At 48.8% G+C, this 20,277-nt stretch overlaps 1 protein-coding gene across 5 annotated transcripts in view; it reads left to right on the top strand.

The window, feature by feature from the left end:
* The window catches only part of DTX4 (deltex E3 ubiquitin ligase 4), a 39,335-nt gene extending 19,334 nt beyond the window's left edge, over positions 1-20,001 (top strand). For 2 of the 5 annotated variants that reach the window (XM_064576374.1, XM_045893593.3), the window contains exons 6-9: positions 784-936; positions 4,166-4,327; positions 9,096-9,185; positions 14,363-20,001. In XM_064576374.1, coding sequence (XP_064432444.1) covers positions 784-936; positions 4,166-4,327; positions 9,096-9,185; positions 14,363-14,596 — 639 coding nt within the window. In that variant the 3' untranslated portion in view covers positions 14,597-20,001. The other 3 variants (XM_045893594.3, XM_054511895.2, XM_064576373.1) reach the window with 3 other exon arrangements.
* Positions 20,002-20,277: the final 276 nt, after the last annotated feature.

Genomic DNA, 20,277 nt, shown 5'->3' with positions numbered 1-20,277 from the left:
GACCCCCCACCCACCCCGTTCAGCAAAGGGCTGATTGATTCTAAGCTACCTTTCCATTAACAGTCTGAATTTAAGACCAACAGTAGGATAAGCTACATTATCATATCATGAACTGACTTTTCAATGGGTTTGATGGCAAAGGCGAAAGATTTATGCGATCTGAAGAGAAACCAGAGTCAATGGGTTTGATGTAGATCGGTGGTTCTCAGCCAGAGGGATTTTGCATGTCTGGAGGGGAGAGGGAATGTTTGTGGGCACAGGCCAAGGATGCCAAACACCCACCCGTGCCCAGGACAGCCCCCTCAGCGAAGAATTCTCCAACCCCAAATGCAAGTAGCACCAAGGTTGAGAAATCCTCTTATAGACTTATTTAAGTAGCAGCCCGTCTGGTACACTTGAGGTGCAGTTCCTTTGCAAATGTTCAGCTTAAAGGGTCTATCGGCAAGAGTCTATTTCCTCCCCAAGTCACTGGAGAACACCAGGAAAGGACAGTGCATCATCCATAGCCCTGAAGGAGATTACAGCTTTGGGGGTGAGCCCCAGGTAAGCACGGACCACCACCAGCAATTATTTGAAGAATTGTTCTGTTGTGTAAAGTGAGGTAAAGCTATATTTAGATTCCCAAAGGCACATCTGTCTCTACCTTGGTTTGTGAGTTTTCTAGAAGAGTAGGAGGGACAGTTCGCCTGACTTCTGACCATGCAAGAGTCACGATGGAGATGCTCTGGCTTCCTGGGCCAGGTGAGAGCTGACAGCTTCTCTGCTCTGTACCCCCTCCCCCAGGACTGCACCATCTGCATGGAGCGCCTCACGGCCCCCTCGGGCTACAAGGGCCTGCAGCCAACAGTCAAGCCTGACCTGGTGGGCAAGCTGTCCAGATGCGGCCACATCTACCACATTTACTGCCTGGTCGCTATGTACAACAATGGCAACAAGGTTAGCGCCGGCCCGTGGGGCGCCCACCTCCCACGCTGGGCCCTGTTGGGGTTGCACCCCGGTGATCAGGATCAGGCCTCCACAAAATGATAACCTGTCTTAGCCAACTGCCCCCAGTCTCTACACTGGGTGGGATGGTCTGAGAGGTATAGACTTCCAGTCCCTGAGGGGTTTTTTGGCGGGGGGGTCCATGACAATGGGCCCGTGGGGGTGTTCATTACTACCAGTGTAGATGGATTTCCCTAATTACTTGTCCTTCTCCAGGGCTAGTGATTTTCATTACAATTCATTTTCTTTCTTTTTTGTTTTCAAGATTTTATTTATTTATTTGACAGAGAGAGAGAGAGAGAGAGCACAAGTAGGCAGAGAGGCAGGCAGAGGGAGAGGGAGAAGCAGGCTCCCCACTGAGCAGGGAGCCCGACGTGGGGCTCGATCCCAGGACCCGGGATCATGGCCTGAGCCAAAGGCAGACGCCCAACTGACTGAGCCACCCAGGCGCTCCTACAATTCATTTTCTTTGGACAATTTCAAAACACCCTCAATTGCCCCTTCAGAGGCATTAGGGACTGTTGCCAAAGTATTCCTGGTAGGCCTTTGAACCTCCCTGTTGGAGGAGGGGAGGGCCGTTTGTGGTGCTTGTCTTGTCCACCACTGATGGTGGGGTGGTATTCCTCCAGGAGGCTGGTTCCCAGGAATCTGGGAGTCTCCTGAGATGACAACTCTCTCCTTACACTGTTCGAGCTTTTACGAAGCCACTGACTCTTCTCAAGTTCTTTGCTGTCCTGGGAATAACCATCACTCCCCTATCTCCATGAATTCAAATCCTACTTGCTTCTCCAGACCCAGCTTGGATGGCATCAGAGTCTGAGATTTCCCTGGTATCGCCAGCTGCTTATTCATCCCCCCTCCCAAAAAAAAGTCTGGCTTTCGGAGAGTGCTATGGACTTCTCTTGCTGTGGGAAAAAGTAGAGGCAAGAGAGGCAGCAGACCCAAGCTGGAACCCTGGCTTAGCAACTGAATGACCTTGGGCCAGATTTTCAATCTCTGAGATTTCATTTTCCATCTGGAAATGGAGATAAAACAACACCTACTTGCAGGGTATTATTACCATTGTTATTCAATTTGATATCTCCTAGATATGATAGCTGTAATTTTTTCCCCTTCATCTTTATATAGTCCTGTGATTTAAGTTCCCATAGTGCTGACCTTGGGATCTTTCTCGTCTCAGAGAGCTCAAGCTCAGTCACTGATGGATGATGCCTGTCTGGTCTGGTGCTCACTTTTCTGACCCTAGGTTAAAAGGTTTCATTGGGATTTTGCGTTTTAAGAGGTTATTTTGGATTTAAAGGGGGTTTTAGCACATTCATTCCATTTTTGGTGTCTGTTTTCAAGAATAATCTAGCACCTCTGTATTTACTTCCATAGTGCTTCAGAAATATGTCTCAAGACACTGGCCTTCATTCTTTTTGCACTAATACTTTGAAGCATGCATTTTAAATTTTCTTTGCACAGAAGAGGGAACAAGAGGGCCCAGAGACAAATGAAGTGATTCACCCCCAAGGTCATGAAGCAAGTTAAGGCCAGAGCAGAGAGCGGGACCGTGGGCTCTTGACCCCAAGCCTTGGGTTCCTATCCATTGATCACATGAAGGAACCTTCTCCATCACCCTGAATACAAGTTATTCTTTTAAATTCATAGAGCTTCCATTGAAAAGTCCCCAGATAGCTCCACAGAGGATCTCTGTCCTCCTGAGGTGGTGCAGACGTCCTGGAGCACTCCGGTCCCTGTTATGCCACAGCCCTTTCTGCACACGCTGCTCCCTGCTCAGGTCTTCCTTCTCACCCACTCTCTTCTGGAAAGCCTGGGAACAAGGCTCCTCCCACCCATGCAGTTCACGCCTCGCTGGGCCCCGCTCTGAAGCCAGGGCCCCTTATATTTCTGCATCCGGAGTCTGGCCCTGCTCCCCAACACAGCCCCCAAGGTGCAATGCGGAGCTGGGGTGTTTACACACACCTGCTGGGGCCCTGGCCTTCAACTGTGCTGTGCCTCAGTTTCCCTCCCTGTCAAAGGGACTCATTTTTAAGACTAATAGTAATAATAAGGCTAATATTCCTTTTCAGCCACTATCAGGTGAGGCCAGAATGAAACAAGATGTAAACTCTGTTGTAAGGTTTAAAATGCTATAACTAACAACTCATTCCCTCCTTCACTGCATGTGCAGACCTTATCCTCCCTCCTTCAAAGCCAATTCACAGCTCTTCAGGGATCATTTTCTTTTTCTTTTTTTTTTTTTAAATTTTTATTTATTTGAGACAGAGAGAATGAGAAAGAGAGAGCACATTAGAGGGGGGAGGGTCAGAGGCAGAAGCAGGCTCCCCGCCGAGCAGAGAGCCCGATGCGGGACTCGATCCAGGGACTCCAGGATCATGACCTGAGCTGAAGGCAGTCGCTTAACCAGCTGAGCCACCCAGGCGCCCCCAGGGATCATTTTCTTAAAAGTCAGCTTCATCTACTCCGGCACATGGCACCCACTTTGTCTTTTCAGAGCAGTGGTTTGCAAACTGTACGAACATTAGACTTGCCACAGAGATGATAAGAGCACGGGTAACATTTAGATACACCACTTCATGGAGTGCAAGATTTCCTGTGCGTTATCTAACTTAATCCTTCCAACAACCCGGTGAGATAGATACTATTATTTTCCTTGTTCTGTGAAAAAACAAACAAACAAAAACAAAAACAAGACTCAGAGAGGTTAATTAATTTGCTCAAGGTCACACAGCAGGTAGATGGCAGAGCTGAGAATCAAATCCAGGTGGTTTGACTTCAGAGTTCTTACTCTTAACCGCTATGTTCCGTAGGTAACCCCCTACCCCCAACCAGTCCAACTCGGTGTCCTGGGGTGGGGTCTTTATTTCTAGTGAACTCCTCAGGGGTTGTGATGCTTGGCAGTTTGGCAATGGCTACTCCCTGGTACTTTGTTGTCTGCCCCACTCATTTGGTACTTAGCGGATAAATAATGATTTAACCTGCCCCCGTGAGCTGGTCTCCCTTTCAAGGGTGGGGTCTCTCTTACATGCCCCTTAGCAGGGAGCTGAGTTGTGGAATTTACTTATTTGGGTGCATTTCGTTCCCCTGGCCCTTTATCTTCATTTCCTTGCAGCGTTAGGTGGGGAGGTTGTTACCAAAACTGATTCCCAATGTGGCTGTTCCGGCCTTGTCCCCTCAGGATGGAAGTCTGCAGTGTCCAACCTGTAAGACCATTTATGGAGTGAAGACAGGCACCCAGCCTCCGGGGAAGATGGAGTACCATCTCATCCCTCACTCCCTGCCTGGCCACCCCGACTGCAAAACCATCCGGATCATCTACAGCATCCCTCCCGGCATTCAGGTGAGCTCACTCTCAGCCACTGGCTATTTTTTTTTTTTTTTTTAGGTTTACATGTTGGCAGGAAATATGTGTGTCTTAATCTGTTCAGGCGGCTGTAACAAAATACCACAGACTGGGTGGCTTTTAAACAACAGGAATTTATTTCTCACAGTTCTGGAGGCTGGGAAGTCCAAGGTCAAGGTGCTGACAGATTCACTGTGTGGTAAGGGCCTGTCTCCTAGTCCATAGATGTCTTTTTGCTGTGTCCTCATGGCAGGAGGGGCCAGGGAGCTCTCTGGGGTCTTTTTCATAAGGGAGGGTTCCTTTCTGATCCCATTCAGGAGGGTTCACCTTATCACCCCCAACCCCCCACCAAGGCCCCGCCTCCAAATACCGTCACCTTGGGGTTAGATTTCAACCCATTAATTTCGGAGGGACACAGACTTTCAGTCTACAGCATCCCATCAGCTTCCTGTCCTTTCGTGCAAAATGCATTCTATTCCAATAGTGCCCAAAGTCTTAACTCATTCCAGCATCAACTCGAAAGTCTAAATCTGAGGTCTGGCCTATAGACCATGTAGATCAGAGGTGGGAGAGACCCCAGGTGCAAGTTCCTGTCCAGCTGGGAACCCGTGAAACCGAAAAGGTTATGTGGTGGAGCCCCCACGAACGGGATGGGTGCCCTTGTAGAAGAGCCCCCAGGGACCCCCTCCCCTTGCCTCATCGAGGCCACAGGGAGAAGACAGGCTCTGTGAACCAGGAAGGGGGTGCCCACTAGACGCTGGATCTGCTGGCGCTAGACTTCCCAGCCTCCGGAATGGTGTTAAATACACTTGTGTTGTTTAAGCTGCCCTGCCTGTGGCATTTGGTTACAGCAGCCCGAGAGGGCTAAGATAATTTTATACTGTGAAAAGTTTCCTTTCTCCCATCTACACGGTCTCAGCCCCTGCCCCTGACCTTCCGCCATTGTTCTGACTTTCTTACATGTCCCCCAGCTTTCTCTCTGCCTGCGCAGCGAAGATGCTTTCCGCCCCACCCATGCGCACCCAAAACATGACATATTAGACACACCGTTCTGCGCCCTGCATTTTTCAATTAACAATAGAGTTTGTAGATCTTCCCATGTCAGTATATCTTCCTTGTTCCTTCTTAGCTCTGGGTGATAATCCATCATGTAAATGTACCATAGTTTATATTCAACAGTCTCCATTTGACGGGCATATGGATTGTTTCCAATCTTTTACTACAACAAATAATGCTGTAGTGAAAAACCTTGTATGCCTGTGAGTGTATCTGTAGAATAATTTTCCAGAAGTAGAGTTTCTTTGTCAAATGGCATTTGCATTTAATATTTGATAGATGTTCCTTGGCTTTGATTTGGGGGAAGGGCATTTCTCTCCTCTTTTGATACTTTGAAAGGCAGTCCTAAGGAACAAATTGAACAGTATTCCTGCCAGTAAATACAAATGTGTTCCTTCCATCACACATTGAAGCTTTTCCAAAATGATCTAGGGTACTCACTGGATTCGTTTATTGGGCAAATATTTATTAGTTTATCCTTCCCTCCTCCCTCCTCCTTGCCTTCTTCCATTTTGTCTCTTATTTTTTTTAAAGACTTTATTTATTTGGGAGAGAGAGATTGAGAGAGGGAGAGAGCATGAGCAGGGGGAAGGATAGAGGGAAAGGGAGAAGCAGACCTCCCACTGAGCAGGGAGCCCCCACACAGGGCTCGATCCCAGCACCCCGAGATCATGACTTGAGCCGAAGGCAGACGCTTAACTGACTGAGCCACCCAGGCGCCCCTGTCTCTTATTTAACAAATATTGAGAGATGGATTATGGGCCAGGCACATTCTAGGTGCTGGAGAAACAATGGTGAACAAAACGGACAGTCCTTGCTCCCCTCATGTCCCCACTCAAGGGGGATGAGGAAGACCACAGACAGATGCGCAACCAAGGACTTCCAACTAGTGATAAGTCACATGGAAAAAATAAAACAGGGGTGTGTGATTGTCTGTAAAAGAAAAGAACTGAATAAAAAACATGGTTCTTCCTTGAGGGACTTACCAGCCAGTCAGGAAAAATAAATACACATCACAAAACTATAGAGCAAAACACGGTGTGCACCATTGATGAATGCTGTGGAAGGCCGAACAGGGTCCCCAGAGTCTGGCAGACCTGGGTTCTGACTGCTGGTTGACTCCTTATTGGCTGGGACTTTGGGCGACCCCTTGACCTTTCTGAGCTCGGTTTCTTTATCTGTATAGCTGGGAACCTCCTGTGCAGAGGGTTTGGAAGGCTAGGAGATGACATTTGTATGTGCACATTGTGGTATTGGGCGCAGTGCTGAGGTTCTAGTGCCTGGTCACTGGCCTTATTGGAGTATGGTACTTCTCAGGGTGAGGAAGAGGGCTTATGTCTGTCTATCTGGGAGGGTCGGAGGAGACTTTCTGGTGCAGGGCACACGGTAGTAGAGCTTGGAGAACCATGAAGAAATGGAGAGATTTGTAGTGGGAGGACACAGCGGAGTTGTAGCAGGGAGGAAATGGGGGTGTTGGAAGAGTTTACTTTGGGATTTATGACTTGCAAAGGTGGGGCATGGGAGGAGGGCGCATGAAGGGTGGAGAAGCCTAGGCGGGGAAGGAGGACCGCGGCCAGGCCATGGGAGGATGCCAACATGTGGGGGGCTACAACTTCCCCTGCCAGTCTGGGGAGCACTGAGAGGCTGCTGGGCAAGACTAGCATCATGGAAAGTTGTGCATTGGGAATGCGGCTCAGGAAGGTCTGCCGGGCAGAAGAATGAGGGGTGATGACCTGATAGGCCAGTTAGGAGGCCACTCTGGGTCATGGGGCCCGAACGCGGGAGGCGCTGGGGACAAGGGAGAGCGAGATACGGTTGGATGCAGGGGCCGCTGAGACTTCTGCAATGACTGGAGGCATCCAGTTTGGATGGTAGCGACACGACTGACAACATGGGAGTCGGAAGAAACAGCTGACGGCCCCGTGGTGGCAAGTAGAACAGACTGAAGTGGGCGAGGATCGGGACAGGGCAACTCTTTTGCAGGAGGCTCTTTTCCCAGCCTCCGGGACTGAAGAACGGAGAGGTGGCACCAGGGGGTAGAGGGGCCCCAGGCCTGTGTCAAGGGAAATGCCTCTCTCTGCGGTCAGGACAGCCGCTCCGTAGACCCACCCTGAACGTCCACAGCAGGACACGAGGGCCACGTCTGTCCCTGTCCCCAGAGACTCCCAGAGACTGCACGGGCTTGGGCTCCCATGAGGAGTCGAGAACTAGGAGCTCCGCCTTCAGAGAATGATTCCCTGGAGGAGAAACTCTGATCCAGGGAGGCAGAGTTGTGACTGTTCCGCTTAGTGACAGGCCGGGAGCAGGCAGCCCTGCTGGGTCGGTGCCAGGCGGGCGTCTGGGTTGGCTGCACCCCGGGCACGTCCCAGGCGGGCGAGGCGCGGGCAGAGCCGTGGTGGGAATCGGCCCTTCCGTGGGGCAGCCTGGCCGACAAACAGCCGTGGCCGTGAGCGTGTTGTAAATGTGGGGTGATTTCGCATGAATGCAGAATTCAGGGCTGTCAGGTCCCGCATCTCCAAGCATCTCCAAGAAGACGGTGTTGTGGCTCTCAGCCCACAGGGACCTCTCCCTTTGCCGATATCGCGCTCAACGCTGTTCAGTTTGCCAAATGATAGATGATCTACCGCGCTATTAAAAATTTTCTTAAATCACAGGATTTTAACATCAATTTGGAACCACCATCCATTATGAAACAAAAAAGCAAAAAACCCCTCAAAAGTCTGTGTTTTCTGGCAATCTTGGCATTCATGCATTCATTCACTCGTTCACTCATTTTTTTCAGCCAGAACTCATTTACCATTTGTGTGAGATCTTGTGCCAGGAGCTGCATGGAATTATCATTATTATATTGGTTTCATCTAGAAGGGATTTTTCAAGGGCTTCCACAGACCCTCACGGGTCAGAGATGCTCAGAAATTACAGGCAGACCTTTGTGTGTGGGCGGGGACGGGTTGGGGGAAGTATGTGCAGTGGTACTGGGAGAAAATCCCACCCTTTTCATGAGCTGCTCAGGGGGCCTGTGGACACATTCTGGACCCTGATTACCAAGCCTGGCTTCTGGCTGAAGTCTGCTTCAGTTTCTTTCCCACCCAGCGGCCCGAGACGGCTTGCCTAATTGGGGTATTGGTGCACCCCACGTTCACTGCCGCATTATTCACAATAGCCAAGAGAGGGAAGAAACCTAAGTGTCCACCAGTGGATGAATGGATAAAGAAGGTGATCACACGGCCCCTGAATCAGAGGCACTTTTGTGATTCTGAGTAGTTTGGAGGCAAACCGTTCAGTGTGCCCCAGGAAACCTGGACTTAAGTTTTGGCAAAGCCATCGGAGAAGCCCAGTAACCTCTCTAGGCTGCAAGTTTTCCTCTTTTGTAAAACAGAAGAGCCGGCATAGCTGTTGGATGATGATGACGAACATTTACCGAGTTCTTACTATGCTCTGGGGCCAAGCGCACTTAACATTCATATTCTCCCTATTTAACAGCCGGGGTATCCACACCCCAAGAGAGGGCTCCAGCCAACACCTCTGGGAGGCGGCAGCTCTGGGTCCAAACCCAGGTGAAACTGCTGTCACGGCTTTGGGATCTGTTCTCTGTCTAGACACTACGACCCTTATTATTGTCATCATTATTTGAATTAGTCACGGTCTGCACCGCTTTGTTAAAAATATTTTGAACACTGCCCTTCGCTGTCTTTCTTTCTGCTTTCAGGGGCCAGAACACCCGAATCCTGGGAAGAGTTTCAGCGCCCGTGGCTTCCCACGACACTGCTACCTTCCGGACAGCGAGAAAGGGAGAAAAGTAAGAGCGGGCGTCTGGGTGGGGTGGGGGAGGATTTACTTCTGTGTCAGGGCCCCAAGTTTTGCTTCCTGCCATGCACAGGCTAAAAAGAGCGGGGTCTCTTTTTACTCTAGATGCACATGGTAACAAGGTCATATTTGAGTCAGCCATAGGTAAGGGTAGATAGGATTAGAATTTTTTCTCTTGCAGGGTGGTGGGGGTACGGCTCTTTCTTCTCTTGGATAATACCGGCAATAATTGATCTATTTTAGGATCCTTTCTCTCAAGCTTTGCTGCTTAGCAGCTGGTCCTGGGACCAGTACCGGGGGCCACACCTAGAAGCTTGGTAGAAATGCAGAACCTTAGAACCTACTTCATTTTAACAAGATCCCAGGTGATCTAATAGCACATTAAAGCTTCAGAGGCACTGCCTTGTGGCAGGGATCTTAATGTGGGGGAGGTTACTTTTTTATAATGTACTTTTGTATTCTCTGACTGTCCCAAAAAGGCAGAGGGAAAAAAATCACTGGGTTTCTGGATTCCCACTGATTCATGGTCAGGCTTCAGTGGTTCTATGAATTGTAAAGTTAGAATGAAGTTTTTATGTTCATTTTTCTGTGGCAAAGGCCAGAAAATCATTGGATTTTCAAAACCTTCCCTAACCTCAAAAAGGATAAGAACCATAGATCTAGGGGGTGTTGTGCCCCTTGTGGGGTGCTAGAGTGCAGTGCTGGACGAGAGGTGGATTTTATTTTATTTTTTAAGATTTTATTTTATTTATTTGAGACAGAGAGAGTGAGAGAGAGAATGAGCAGGGGGAGGGGTGGGGCAGAGAGAAAGGGAGAAGCAGACTCCCCGCCGAGCAGGGAGCCGGATGCGGGACTCAATCTCAGGACCCTGAGATCATGACCTGAGCCAAAGGCAGATACTTAGCGACTGAGCCACCCAGGTGCCCCAAGAGGTGGATTTTAGGTAGCTTTCTCCAGGTCATGCTGTGTAACAAACAACCTCAGTCTCAGAGGCCGACTTCAACAAATGTTTATTTCTCACGCACTTTGCATGCCAGTGGCTGTGGCTTGTTTGCTGCTTGAGTCAGCTCAGTCTGCTCCATGGGGCTCCATGCCCTGGAATCCAGCTTGAAGGAGCAGCCCTTCTGTGATCTATGCCCTTCCCATGGAACTGGGCCGAGGACCAAGAGAAAATCCAAGTGGAATGGTACAATCCTACTAGAGTTGCCCCTGAAAGCTTGTTGCTCCTACTCACATTTCACCAGCCTTGGGCACTATGCAAGCAGTGGGGTCGTGAACTGCCTACAGTTGGGTCCCATGGCAAAGGGTATGGATATGTTCTCCTCTTACAGAGGAGAAAGCAGATCGTTTGGAACAATGAGAAAATCAACCACATTGTGAAGATGTGCCCAGTGCAAGGTCCTCAGATTAGGAGTCAGGCTTAGTCCTGATACCTGATTGCCCTGAACAGCCCCAAATCGGTACCTGAGCCCCAGATCGACTGTCCCAACTGCTGGCTAAACATGTCCACTGTGAAGTCCTACTGCTAAAACTTGAATCCTCTTGCCAAGAGCTGCTCCTCTTCCATGCCTCCTTCCCCATGTTAATGACATACCCAGGATCCCTGGGACCCAGATTGGACACGTTAGTGGACCCTTGCTCTGAACGACACCCCACTTGGGGCATTTCCCTGTGAACTGCCTGCTAAATTGACTCCTTTTCTAATCCTGCCACTCCCAACCTAGTAAATCCTTTCATCTTTCACCTGCTACCAGGTTAAATATCCTTTTTTTTTAAAAGTAGGCTCCATAAAAAGAAATAAAAATAAAAAAAGTAAAGTAAAGCTCCATGCCCAGTGTGGAGCGCAACACAGGGCTAGAACTCACAACCCTGAGATCAAGACCTGAGCTTTACTCTAGATGCAGTCTTAACAGACTGAGTCACCCAGGCGCCCCACATGTTAGATATCCTAAAGCACGGTTTCTAGCATCAAGCTTTTTTGTTGAGAAGAAATAAAGTAGGAAAAAAACCCAAAAAATTGTTTTGATGTCTTTCCCTTCCTTCTTTACAATGTACAGCCTTCTCAGCTTGGCATATAAGACCTACTACAGTGTGGGTCTAAGCCTTCCCCTCATACTAATTCCTCACCTTTATCCTTCATTTGTCTGCTGGTCTGGGGCCCTAACCTGGGCTCTTGCACAGCAAGGTAATAAAGAGCATGGGTTTGGGAGCCAGACTGGCTTTGGTCCGAGTCCTAGTTTTGCAGTTTACCAGAAGTGGGGACTGGCATAAAGATGAACATTCTGAAGTCTTATTTTCCGGATCTATAAAACAGCGGTGATCATTTCTATCTGCATGGACAGGATGTTGTAAAAATTAAATGAAAGTAGCATTTGTAAAATGCCCAGCGTGGTGAAAACTATTGTTGTAATTACACACGCTTCAGTTCATAATTTTTTACTGTGTCTACATGTCCTTTTCTACTGATATACAGTTGACCCTTAAATAACTCAGGGGTCAGGGGAGCTGGCCCCCATCCTCCTGAAGTTGATATCCACATATAACTTTTTTTAAAAAGATTTATTTATTTGAGAGGGAGGGAGTAGAGAGGGAGTGGGGGGAGGGGCAGAGGGAAAGAATCCTCATGCAGATCCTCCACTGAGCACGGAGCCCTACACAGGGCTCCATCCCAGGATTCTGAGATCAGGACCTGAGCCAAAATCAAGTCGGACAGTTAACTGCCTGAGTCACCCAGGAGCCCCTCCACATAAAGCTTTTGACTACCCCAAAACTTAACCAGTAATAGCCTACCATTGACCAGAAGCCTTGCCGATAACGCAAGCAGTCAATTAACACATATTTTGTATGGTATGTGTATGACATGCTGTATTCTTACAATAAAGTAAGCTAAGCAAAAGAAAATGTTATTAAGAAAACTGTAAGTGCTGTCCTGTAAAAGTTTTTATAGGACTGTAAAAAAAAAAAAGTCCGCATATAAGTGGACCTGAGCAGTTCAAACCCGTGTTGCTCAAGGGTTAACTGTATTCACACCCTCCTCTCCCTCCGATACTCGGTTCAAAAGCATCTTCCTCCCTGAAATCTATACAGATTCGCATCTGAGAGTCAACAGAGTAGTGATTCAGACCATGGACAGGCAGTGAAGTCAGGCAGTCCTGAAGTCAAGGTCCCCCTCTGCGCTTGCCTGGTGTATGACCAGGGCAAGTCTTACTCTGCTGAGCTTCTTCATCTGCAGAAAGGGGATTAAGGAGAATACCTGTTGTATCTGATTGTTGTAACTACTACATGACCCAGTGCTTGCTACTTGTAAGTGAACACTCAGGGGAGGTCGATCATATTTCTAACGTATGCTATTGTTATTGTTTTGACTGTTATAATTTCCCACCTCCAGCCCATACCATGTTGACGGTAGTTCTTTTTTTAAAAATTTTACTTACTTATTTGACAGAGAGAGACACAGTGAGAGAGGGAACACAAGCAGGGGGAGTGGGAGAGGGAGAAGCAGTCTTCCCGAGGAGCAGGGAGCCCGACGCGGGGTTCAATCCCAGGACCCTGGGACCATGACCTGAGCCGAAGGCAGGCGCTTAATGACTGAGCCACCCAGGCGCCCCAGTGTTAATAAATCTTAAAAAAAAAAAAGAGGGCGCCTGGGTGGCTCATCATTAAGCATCTGCCTTCAGCTCAGGTCATGGTCCCAGGGTCCTGGGATCGAGCCCCACATCAGGCTCCCTGCTCCACAGGAAGCCTGCTTCTCCCTCTCCCACTCCCCCTGCTTGTGTTCCCTCTCTGTCTCTGTCAAATAAATAAATAAAATCTTTAAAAGAAAAGATTTATTAATACTTATTTTATTTTTTATTTTTTTATTTTTTAAAGATTTTGTTTATTTTTGACAGACAGTGTACAAGCAGGGGAAGCAGCAAGTAGAAGGAGAGGGAGAAGCAGTCTTCCCGTGGAGCAGGGAGCCTGATGTGGGGCTCGATCCCAGGACCCTGGGATCATGACCCGATCTGAAGGCAGACGCTTAACCGTCTGAGCCACCCAAGCGCCCCTTATTTTATTTTTTAAAGATTTTATTTATTTATTTGTCAGAGAGAGAGAGAGAGCACAAGCAGGGGGAGCAGCAGAGGGAAAAGCAGGCTCTCTGCTGAGCAGGGAGCCCGATGCGGGGCTCAATCCCAGGACCCTGAGATCATGACCTGAGCCAAAGGCAGACGGTTAACTGACTAAGCCACCAGCCATCCCAATACATTTTATTTTTCAGAGAGAGAGAGAGAGCAAGGGGAGGGGCAGAAGGAGAGGGAGAGAACAGATTCCCCGCTGAGCATGGAGCCCATCTCAGGGCTCAATCTCAGGATCCTGAGATCATGGCCCAAGCCGAAATCAAGAGTCGGACGCTCAACCGACTGAGTCACCTGGATGCCCCATGGTAGTTCTTTTTTGAATCCAGGGCATTTACATCGGGTGCTTTCTTCATGCTGGATAGGATGTTAGGCAGTTGTCTTACTCAACAACGAATTTTTTTTTTTTTTAATTTCGCTGAATTAGAACATTCTGCAAGGCCTAACACCTCACTGGGCGTCACTTATAAAATAGAGACGATAATAGCCCCTGCCAGATCTGCCTCCAAGTGTGCTCGTGAGGACTAGGAGAGCAAATACATATGAAATAGCCTGGTAGAGGTCACAGCACTTCAACCACGTCCCTGGAGAACTATGGCACGTCTGTAGCTGCGTGTGCCCTAATACCCGCTTCGGGGAGGGGGTGGTAGCGAAGGCACAGCTTCCGAAGCTCTGGGATCGTAAGTGCCTTGAATTCCTAGGTCCTATCTTTTAGCCGTGATGTTGGTAGCTAACGTTTGTTGAGTAGTATGTGCCAGTCCCTACTATGAAAGCGCTGGTAACATTTAGCAGATCATAGCATTGCCATTTTATAAGTAAGGAAATTAAGGCTCAGAAAGGTGACATCATTTGTCCAAGTTCCCACAGTTCACTGGTGACGGAACCAAGACTTGCGCCTCCCTGACACCACACCCAAACTCTTGCTGTTCACTGTGCCGCTTGGGGCATCATGACTCAAGAAGAGGTGGACCTTTGGGAAGACTCTGCCGTCCAAGGCGTCGTCTCTGACCGGCACTAAGTGTCTGCCTTTGGTCTCCTGCCTTGACTCGCTCAGGTGCTGAAGCTGCTGCTCGTGGCCTGGGATCGCCGCCTCATCTTTGCCATCGGTACCTCCAGCACCACGGGCGAGTCAGATACCGTCATCTGGAACGAGGTCCACCACAAGACAGAATTCGGCTCTAATCTCACAGGTCACGGCTACCCAGACGCCAATTACCTGGATAATGTGCTGGCTGAACTGGCTGCCCAGGGCATTTCAGAGGACAGCACTGCCCAGGAGAAGGATTGAGCTGGGGGGGGAGGGGGGTCTTTGGGCCAGGAGGGGCTGTGGGGACCACAGGGCAGGAAGCGGGAGAATCAAGGTGGAAGTCGGTGCCATGCCCTCCCGACTCCCTCATTTCCCCTTCTGTCCTATCCCCATCCCCCATCCCCCCTGGCCACAGCGGGGAGTGAGATTGAGTAAGGTGACATCATTCATAAACCTCATCCGCCACAAAGGGGACAAGGGATGAGGGCCATCCTCGGTCTGTTCCCATGGAGTTTTCGGTGCTGGGTAGGCAAGAACCCCCCCACCCCCCTAAGTAGGGGGCACAGTCAGCACACTTAGGGTACGGACAGTGCGTGGGCACTCCATACCCTGGCCTTGTGAAGCCTGAGATTCAGTACCTCAGCTGGCTTCTTGCTGCTTCCACTCTCCTTTGAGAGCGGAGTTTCTGCTTTTCTCTCCTCCTCTGGAGGCGAGGAGCTCTCACTGTGCAAGATTGGGGGGCAAAGGGGTGAACTGCTAAACTGCTGTGACATCAGAAATCAATGCCTCTGTGTACAGCAAGGAAGCACTTCTCACCAAGAGGGTCAGGGAGGCAAAGGCTTCTGGGAGCACATTTAGCTCTCATAACAGTCATTGGCTTCTCTGGGCCCTCCCTCCTCACATTTTTGACCTGTCCAAAGAGGCATCTGGTTCTCTTGTGTGGATGGATGGACTCTGGGATTCCTCTCTGGGGTGGCATCCCATGATGTTTCCAGCCCCTCTCTGATCAGACCAGAGTCTGCATCCCACTTAGCATCTGAACTGTCCTCAGGGAGAGGAGCCCAAAGCCTTCTTCCCAACTCATCCCAGACCAGCTCAAAGATTCCATGAGTTTCATCAAGTCACTGTGAGTAGAGCCCACGCTGGGCTCTGTGCCATCTGTGTATGTGCATATATATGTGTGTGTGCGTGTATGCACCACTGGGCCAGGTTGGTGGACAGTCCCATCCTGTTCTCCCATTCTGTTTTGCAAACTGTCAAACTCCAGTTCTGATGGGGATCAAACAATCAAGCTGTGGTTCCTTAACTTTCCTCACCCTTTGCAACCCATCCCATAGTAAACTTGGACCCAGATGGTAACAATCATGCATCTTGCCAGATGCCCCAAGGAACTGTGCTTGGGAAGAAGTGTAAGATGAGGGCTGGACTGACCCCTTTTTATATCTCTTTCAAGATTGGATCTAACCAATTCACCCAGTCTTGTTTCTATGAGGGCTTTGATCTGTCTCCATGTACATTTGCTAATCAGATCTCAGAGGTGGTGCTGGGCCCCTCATCTGTTGCAGATTGACCTAGAGCATGGAGGGAGACTTTCTAGCTCATTCCTAACAGGGTTGGGACCACATCATGGTCCAGTCCAACCTGCATTTGGGTTGTGTCCCAAGACTCTATCCCCTCTCCAGCATTCCTCTTGCTTTTCGCTTCCCTTAAGGAATAAATTGGGGGTCAGGGAGGAGAGAAGGGGGATCAAGAAGGGAAACCCAATTCCCCCTTTGAAAGTGGGTTCTTTGAACTATATGTTTGAGGGAAGTTCCTCTGGATACTAATTTGAATTTATATACCTCATGTTTTGGGGGTTTGACGTATATATATCCATATATATTTCATAATATTTGGAAGGTTTTTGATGCTAGAAAATTGAAACAAAAGAACCTTCAGAAATGGTACTTAAGTTAGAACCTGAAGCCAGGCTTTCCTGCGAACTGGCTCTGTAGCTCCTTGCTGTTTGCCCATAACCGTTTTGACGTCCGTGTGGCCAGTGGACTCCCCTGAGTGTCACCCAGTTCCTTGGGACATGCTGGTGCTGAGCCTTTCCCCATTCTTCAAATGGCTATCAAGATGCTAATTGGCTCCAGCAGAGGGAGCTCTGATAGGAGGAATTGTTCCTGACACCTTAGGTCCAGTTTCTCCCGTCAGCCGGCCACCATCTTATCTCACCAGCGGACCAGGACATTGGACCTGAGTTCACTGCACCACAGGGCACAGTTTCCTGCCACAGTCGGGAGGAAACATATGAACTCAGTGGAAGGGACATCGCTGCGGTGTTTAATATCACACCCCGTGCCCTCTGCCAGGCTACCGTGTAACAGAGATCATTGAAGAGCCTCACTGTAGACTTAGTACCATCTCCGCCTTCAGCAGGAGACCCGGGTCAAGTGTCTGCTGAGCTTCTCACCCACCGGGATCAGGAAAGATTTGAGGGTCAGTGAGTAGAAACACACAGCTGTGGAGTAGGTGGGGAGAGGAAGAAAATACACTCTAACAACTGGCAGTGGTCAGCGGGGAGAGGCTGGTTTCCCTGCAGCAGGCAGAAGAAGGGATGGACGGGGAAGGGGACAGCTGAGCAAAGAAGGGAGAGGACTGCGAATGGACCAGGCAGGGTGCCAGGGGCAATACCACTTTGAGAGTGAGTCTTCATACTTCAAGACTTCCCTGTCTAGGATGCTGACTATGTCTGTGCCCCGGTTCTCTTCCTTTCTGAAGATGCTCCATAGGCGTGACCTCATCCTTATGCTGTTCTTCCGGGGGGCTTTCTAGGCAGAAGGGATCTTGAATCTCCTTTCTAACACTGTGCCAGGCAAGGCGGGGGCATCCCTTTGCCCTTTCCCTGCACCAGCCTGGAAAGGCACAGTCTCGGGCTCAGTGAGAACCCTGCAAGCAGGGGTCCTGAGCACCCACCCCTCCAACATAGGATGTTTTCCCACCACTGCTGTTCCCGCTGTGTCTCCTGGCCCGCGAGGGGAATCCCATGCCTTTCCTTTCATGCACCAGCAGCCTACTTTCTCCCTTCCTGAGTCTCCAGGGATGACAAATGGGATTGAGGACAAACTCTGTCAGATGCGCATCCCTTAAAGGTTACTTGTGTATATGTGGTTGTGCGTGCCTTTGTGTTTCATACCCTTTCCTCTACCTTTTTTGTAAAACTTGGACTTCTCTGTGGTTTTACACTTGGTCAAAAGTACTCGTCCTGTTATTGCACTGCTGTGTGCATGAGAGGGTAGGGGGCAGGCCGCATGTAGTACAAGAAAGGGCCCTGTCCCCTTTTCTTGTCTGTGGTCACTGGCAATTGAGTGGGGGTTTTCTGGGAGAGGGAAGGCGAATGTCCTAATGTAAATCTTTGTAACTGGTGTGTTTTGAAGTCCTTGGTGTTGCTCTGTGAGAGGACATCGCCACCTGGTGCTCATGAGGTGTATGTGCAGAACAATAAATGGCAAGTGAACAACCACAAATTGCTGTTAACCTTCTGCTTTTTGCAGATTAGGGCACCGAATTGTGAGGCATTTGGGGCACTTCCCCGATCTGTAAGCAATCACAAGCCCCAAGTTGGGGTGGGGGAATCCCTTTTCTCTTTTTCCCCCCACATCTTTTCCACCCATACATTTGACCAAGGGACCGGGCTTGACTTCTTGTTCCTCTCAAGAACTAGACTGCACCGCCTCGGCTGGGGAAATGTAAGTGAATCTATGTGGGAAAGACCGCCTTAAAAAACACAAATGTTTCTTACAGTTCCCTCCACCTGACTACTATGTAGGGTATGTTTCAGTAATTTGCAGGCTGTTGTTTCTCAAATAAATACTTAGTATTAATCCCTACACTAACACGAACACAAAATGCAAATGCAAAGCTGCCCTGATCACCCAAATGTGTCTCTATTTTTGAGAGTCTAGAGAGTGTTGTTTTCGCGAAGCTGGGGTTCATCTTCCCACAGAGCCCAGCCTGAGCTCCTGGGTCAAGACAGCAGAGCCTGTGAAATTCCCACTCTGGGTTCTGACTTTGCAAAATGACCAGAAAACTGCAAACCCCCGCATTTTCATTTCCTGTGGATGAGCAGTCAGACACGTGTTCCTTAAGTACACATTTTAATGCATACTTATGCATAATTTTGTTAGAAATGTAAGTTTGTGAAGAACTTCTATTTCAAAGGGCAGTTAGCATTAAAAGTCTGAGAGCCCTTAGCTGTACTTTGTCTCTGACTCAGTCGTCTTCAAGGAATTCATGGGGGAATTTGCAAAGAAGTGGTTAGTTCAGCTGAAATTTACCCACAAAACCCCCAGAGGTTTAGGAGACTATTTTAATGCTTAAGCGGCAGAGTTCAGAGACGAGGTTGCAGAAATCAGTGTTGGCGGCTGGGCAGCCGGGGATGAGTGTGAGTGTGAGTGTGAAGGTGAGGGTGAGACGAACGAGTAGCCTCCTTCCCATCTTCCCACAGGCTGGGATGCTGCAGGCTTCTCAGAAGGATTTATGTAAGCCTAAACTCATGATTGTGAATGTTAACGAGGTGAGGACAGATTATCCTTCATAAAAATTAACTCATTCGTGGCATCTGATTCGGTGAAGAGACATGTAACTATTAAAAATGTTGTAGAGAAGGAGCGCCTGGCTGGCTCAGTGCGTAGAGCATGTGACGCTTGATCTCAAGGTTTGTGAGTTCAAGCCCCATGTTGGGAGTAGAATTTACTTAATTAAAAAAAAAATTTTTTTTAATGTCGTGGAGAGGTATTAGTAGACTCACCTTAATCGTTACAATTCGGTGAGATTGGTATAAAAATTGGGCCAAACCTCCCCCCTCAAAAAAAAAGAAAAAAGAAATAAATAAAGTTGAGCAAAGCCCCAAATGCCAGGAAACACTCATGCATCCTGCTGGATGCCTGAGGGAAGTCAGCCTGGAACAGAAATAAATGTATCACAAATGGTGTTGGATGCCTTTTTTGTTTCATTTAAAAACATAGATTTGATCATGTTAGCCTCTTTTCTGCTGGGGGAAAAAAAACAAAGGTAAGGTACATAATTGGTAGGTTCTGCTCTATTTTGTTTTAGGGAGGAAATAATACTTAGGTGTGGGTTTACTTTGTCTCCTGCCCCTAGAAAAATGGAGACTTCTTGTTGGAATGTGGTGTGTGGAGGGAGGGTGGGGGTGTGTGTGCACACATGTGTTTGGGGTGTGTGTGTCTGGGGGATGTGTTCAGGGGGTGCACACATGTGTGTTCGGGGGTGTGTACATGTGATGCGAGGACAGAAAGGGGAAGGGCCCCTCATGGACGAAGCAGGGGTAGTACTCTGGTAACAGAGACCAGGAAACTGTAATGCTTGTTCTACCCCAATCTGCAGCTCCATAAGCCAGGGAGGTGGTTAAGGGTAACCAGTTTCCCCTGAGTGCCTGGATCTTGTCCAGTTCTCACCCTTTTTTTAACTTATGCCTTGTCTCCAAACCATCCCTTCTCCCTTGACCTCCTAATAGAAGATTATAAGTTAAAATATTTTTTTGAGGACTTTATGACACTCGTCTGAAGTCCAAAAGTGACCTGGTCTGAGTGAGTCAGGATTGTGGCTGGAAGGCTGGAAAACGTGGGACTTAGTAGAGACAACATCTTGCTGTTCAGATGAGCTTGAGAGGACCCCGTTCATCAGTACAGAGCCCTCAACAGTGAAAATCAGTGGCCATGCGGGACTTCCCGTATCTTCTGGTGGAACTTTCAGCCTCCAGGAGCATGAACTCCAGAGAGACTTTTTAAAAAACAAAAGAGTAGGAGGGTAACACTTAGAAATTCTTACAGCTCATGAATTGGAAACCGTGGCCGATCTCAGATTAAATACATGGTCTCCAAATCCAAAGGTCAACATGCTCCCCCCGTCTCTTTTCTCACGTATGTATTCAGGTGAAG

This window comes from Mirounga angustirostris, unplaced genomic scaffold (genome assembly GCF_029215605.1).
Source record: "Mirounga angustirostris isolate CCGP_5_RB_7025 unplaced genomic scaffold, mMirAng1.0.hap1 SCAF_13, whole genome shotgun sequence".
In the NCBI taxonomy this organism is placed as follows: domain Eukaryota; kingdom Metazoa; phylum Chordata; class Mammalia; order Carnivora; family Phocidae; genus Mirounga; species Mirounga angustirostris.
This window is presented reverse-complemented; position numbering and strand designations above follow the sequence as displayed.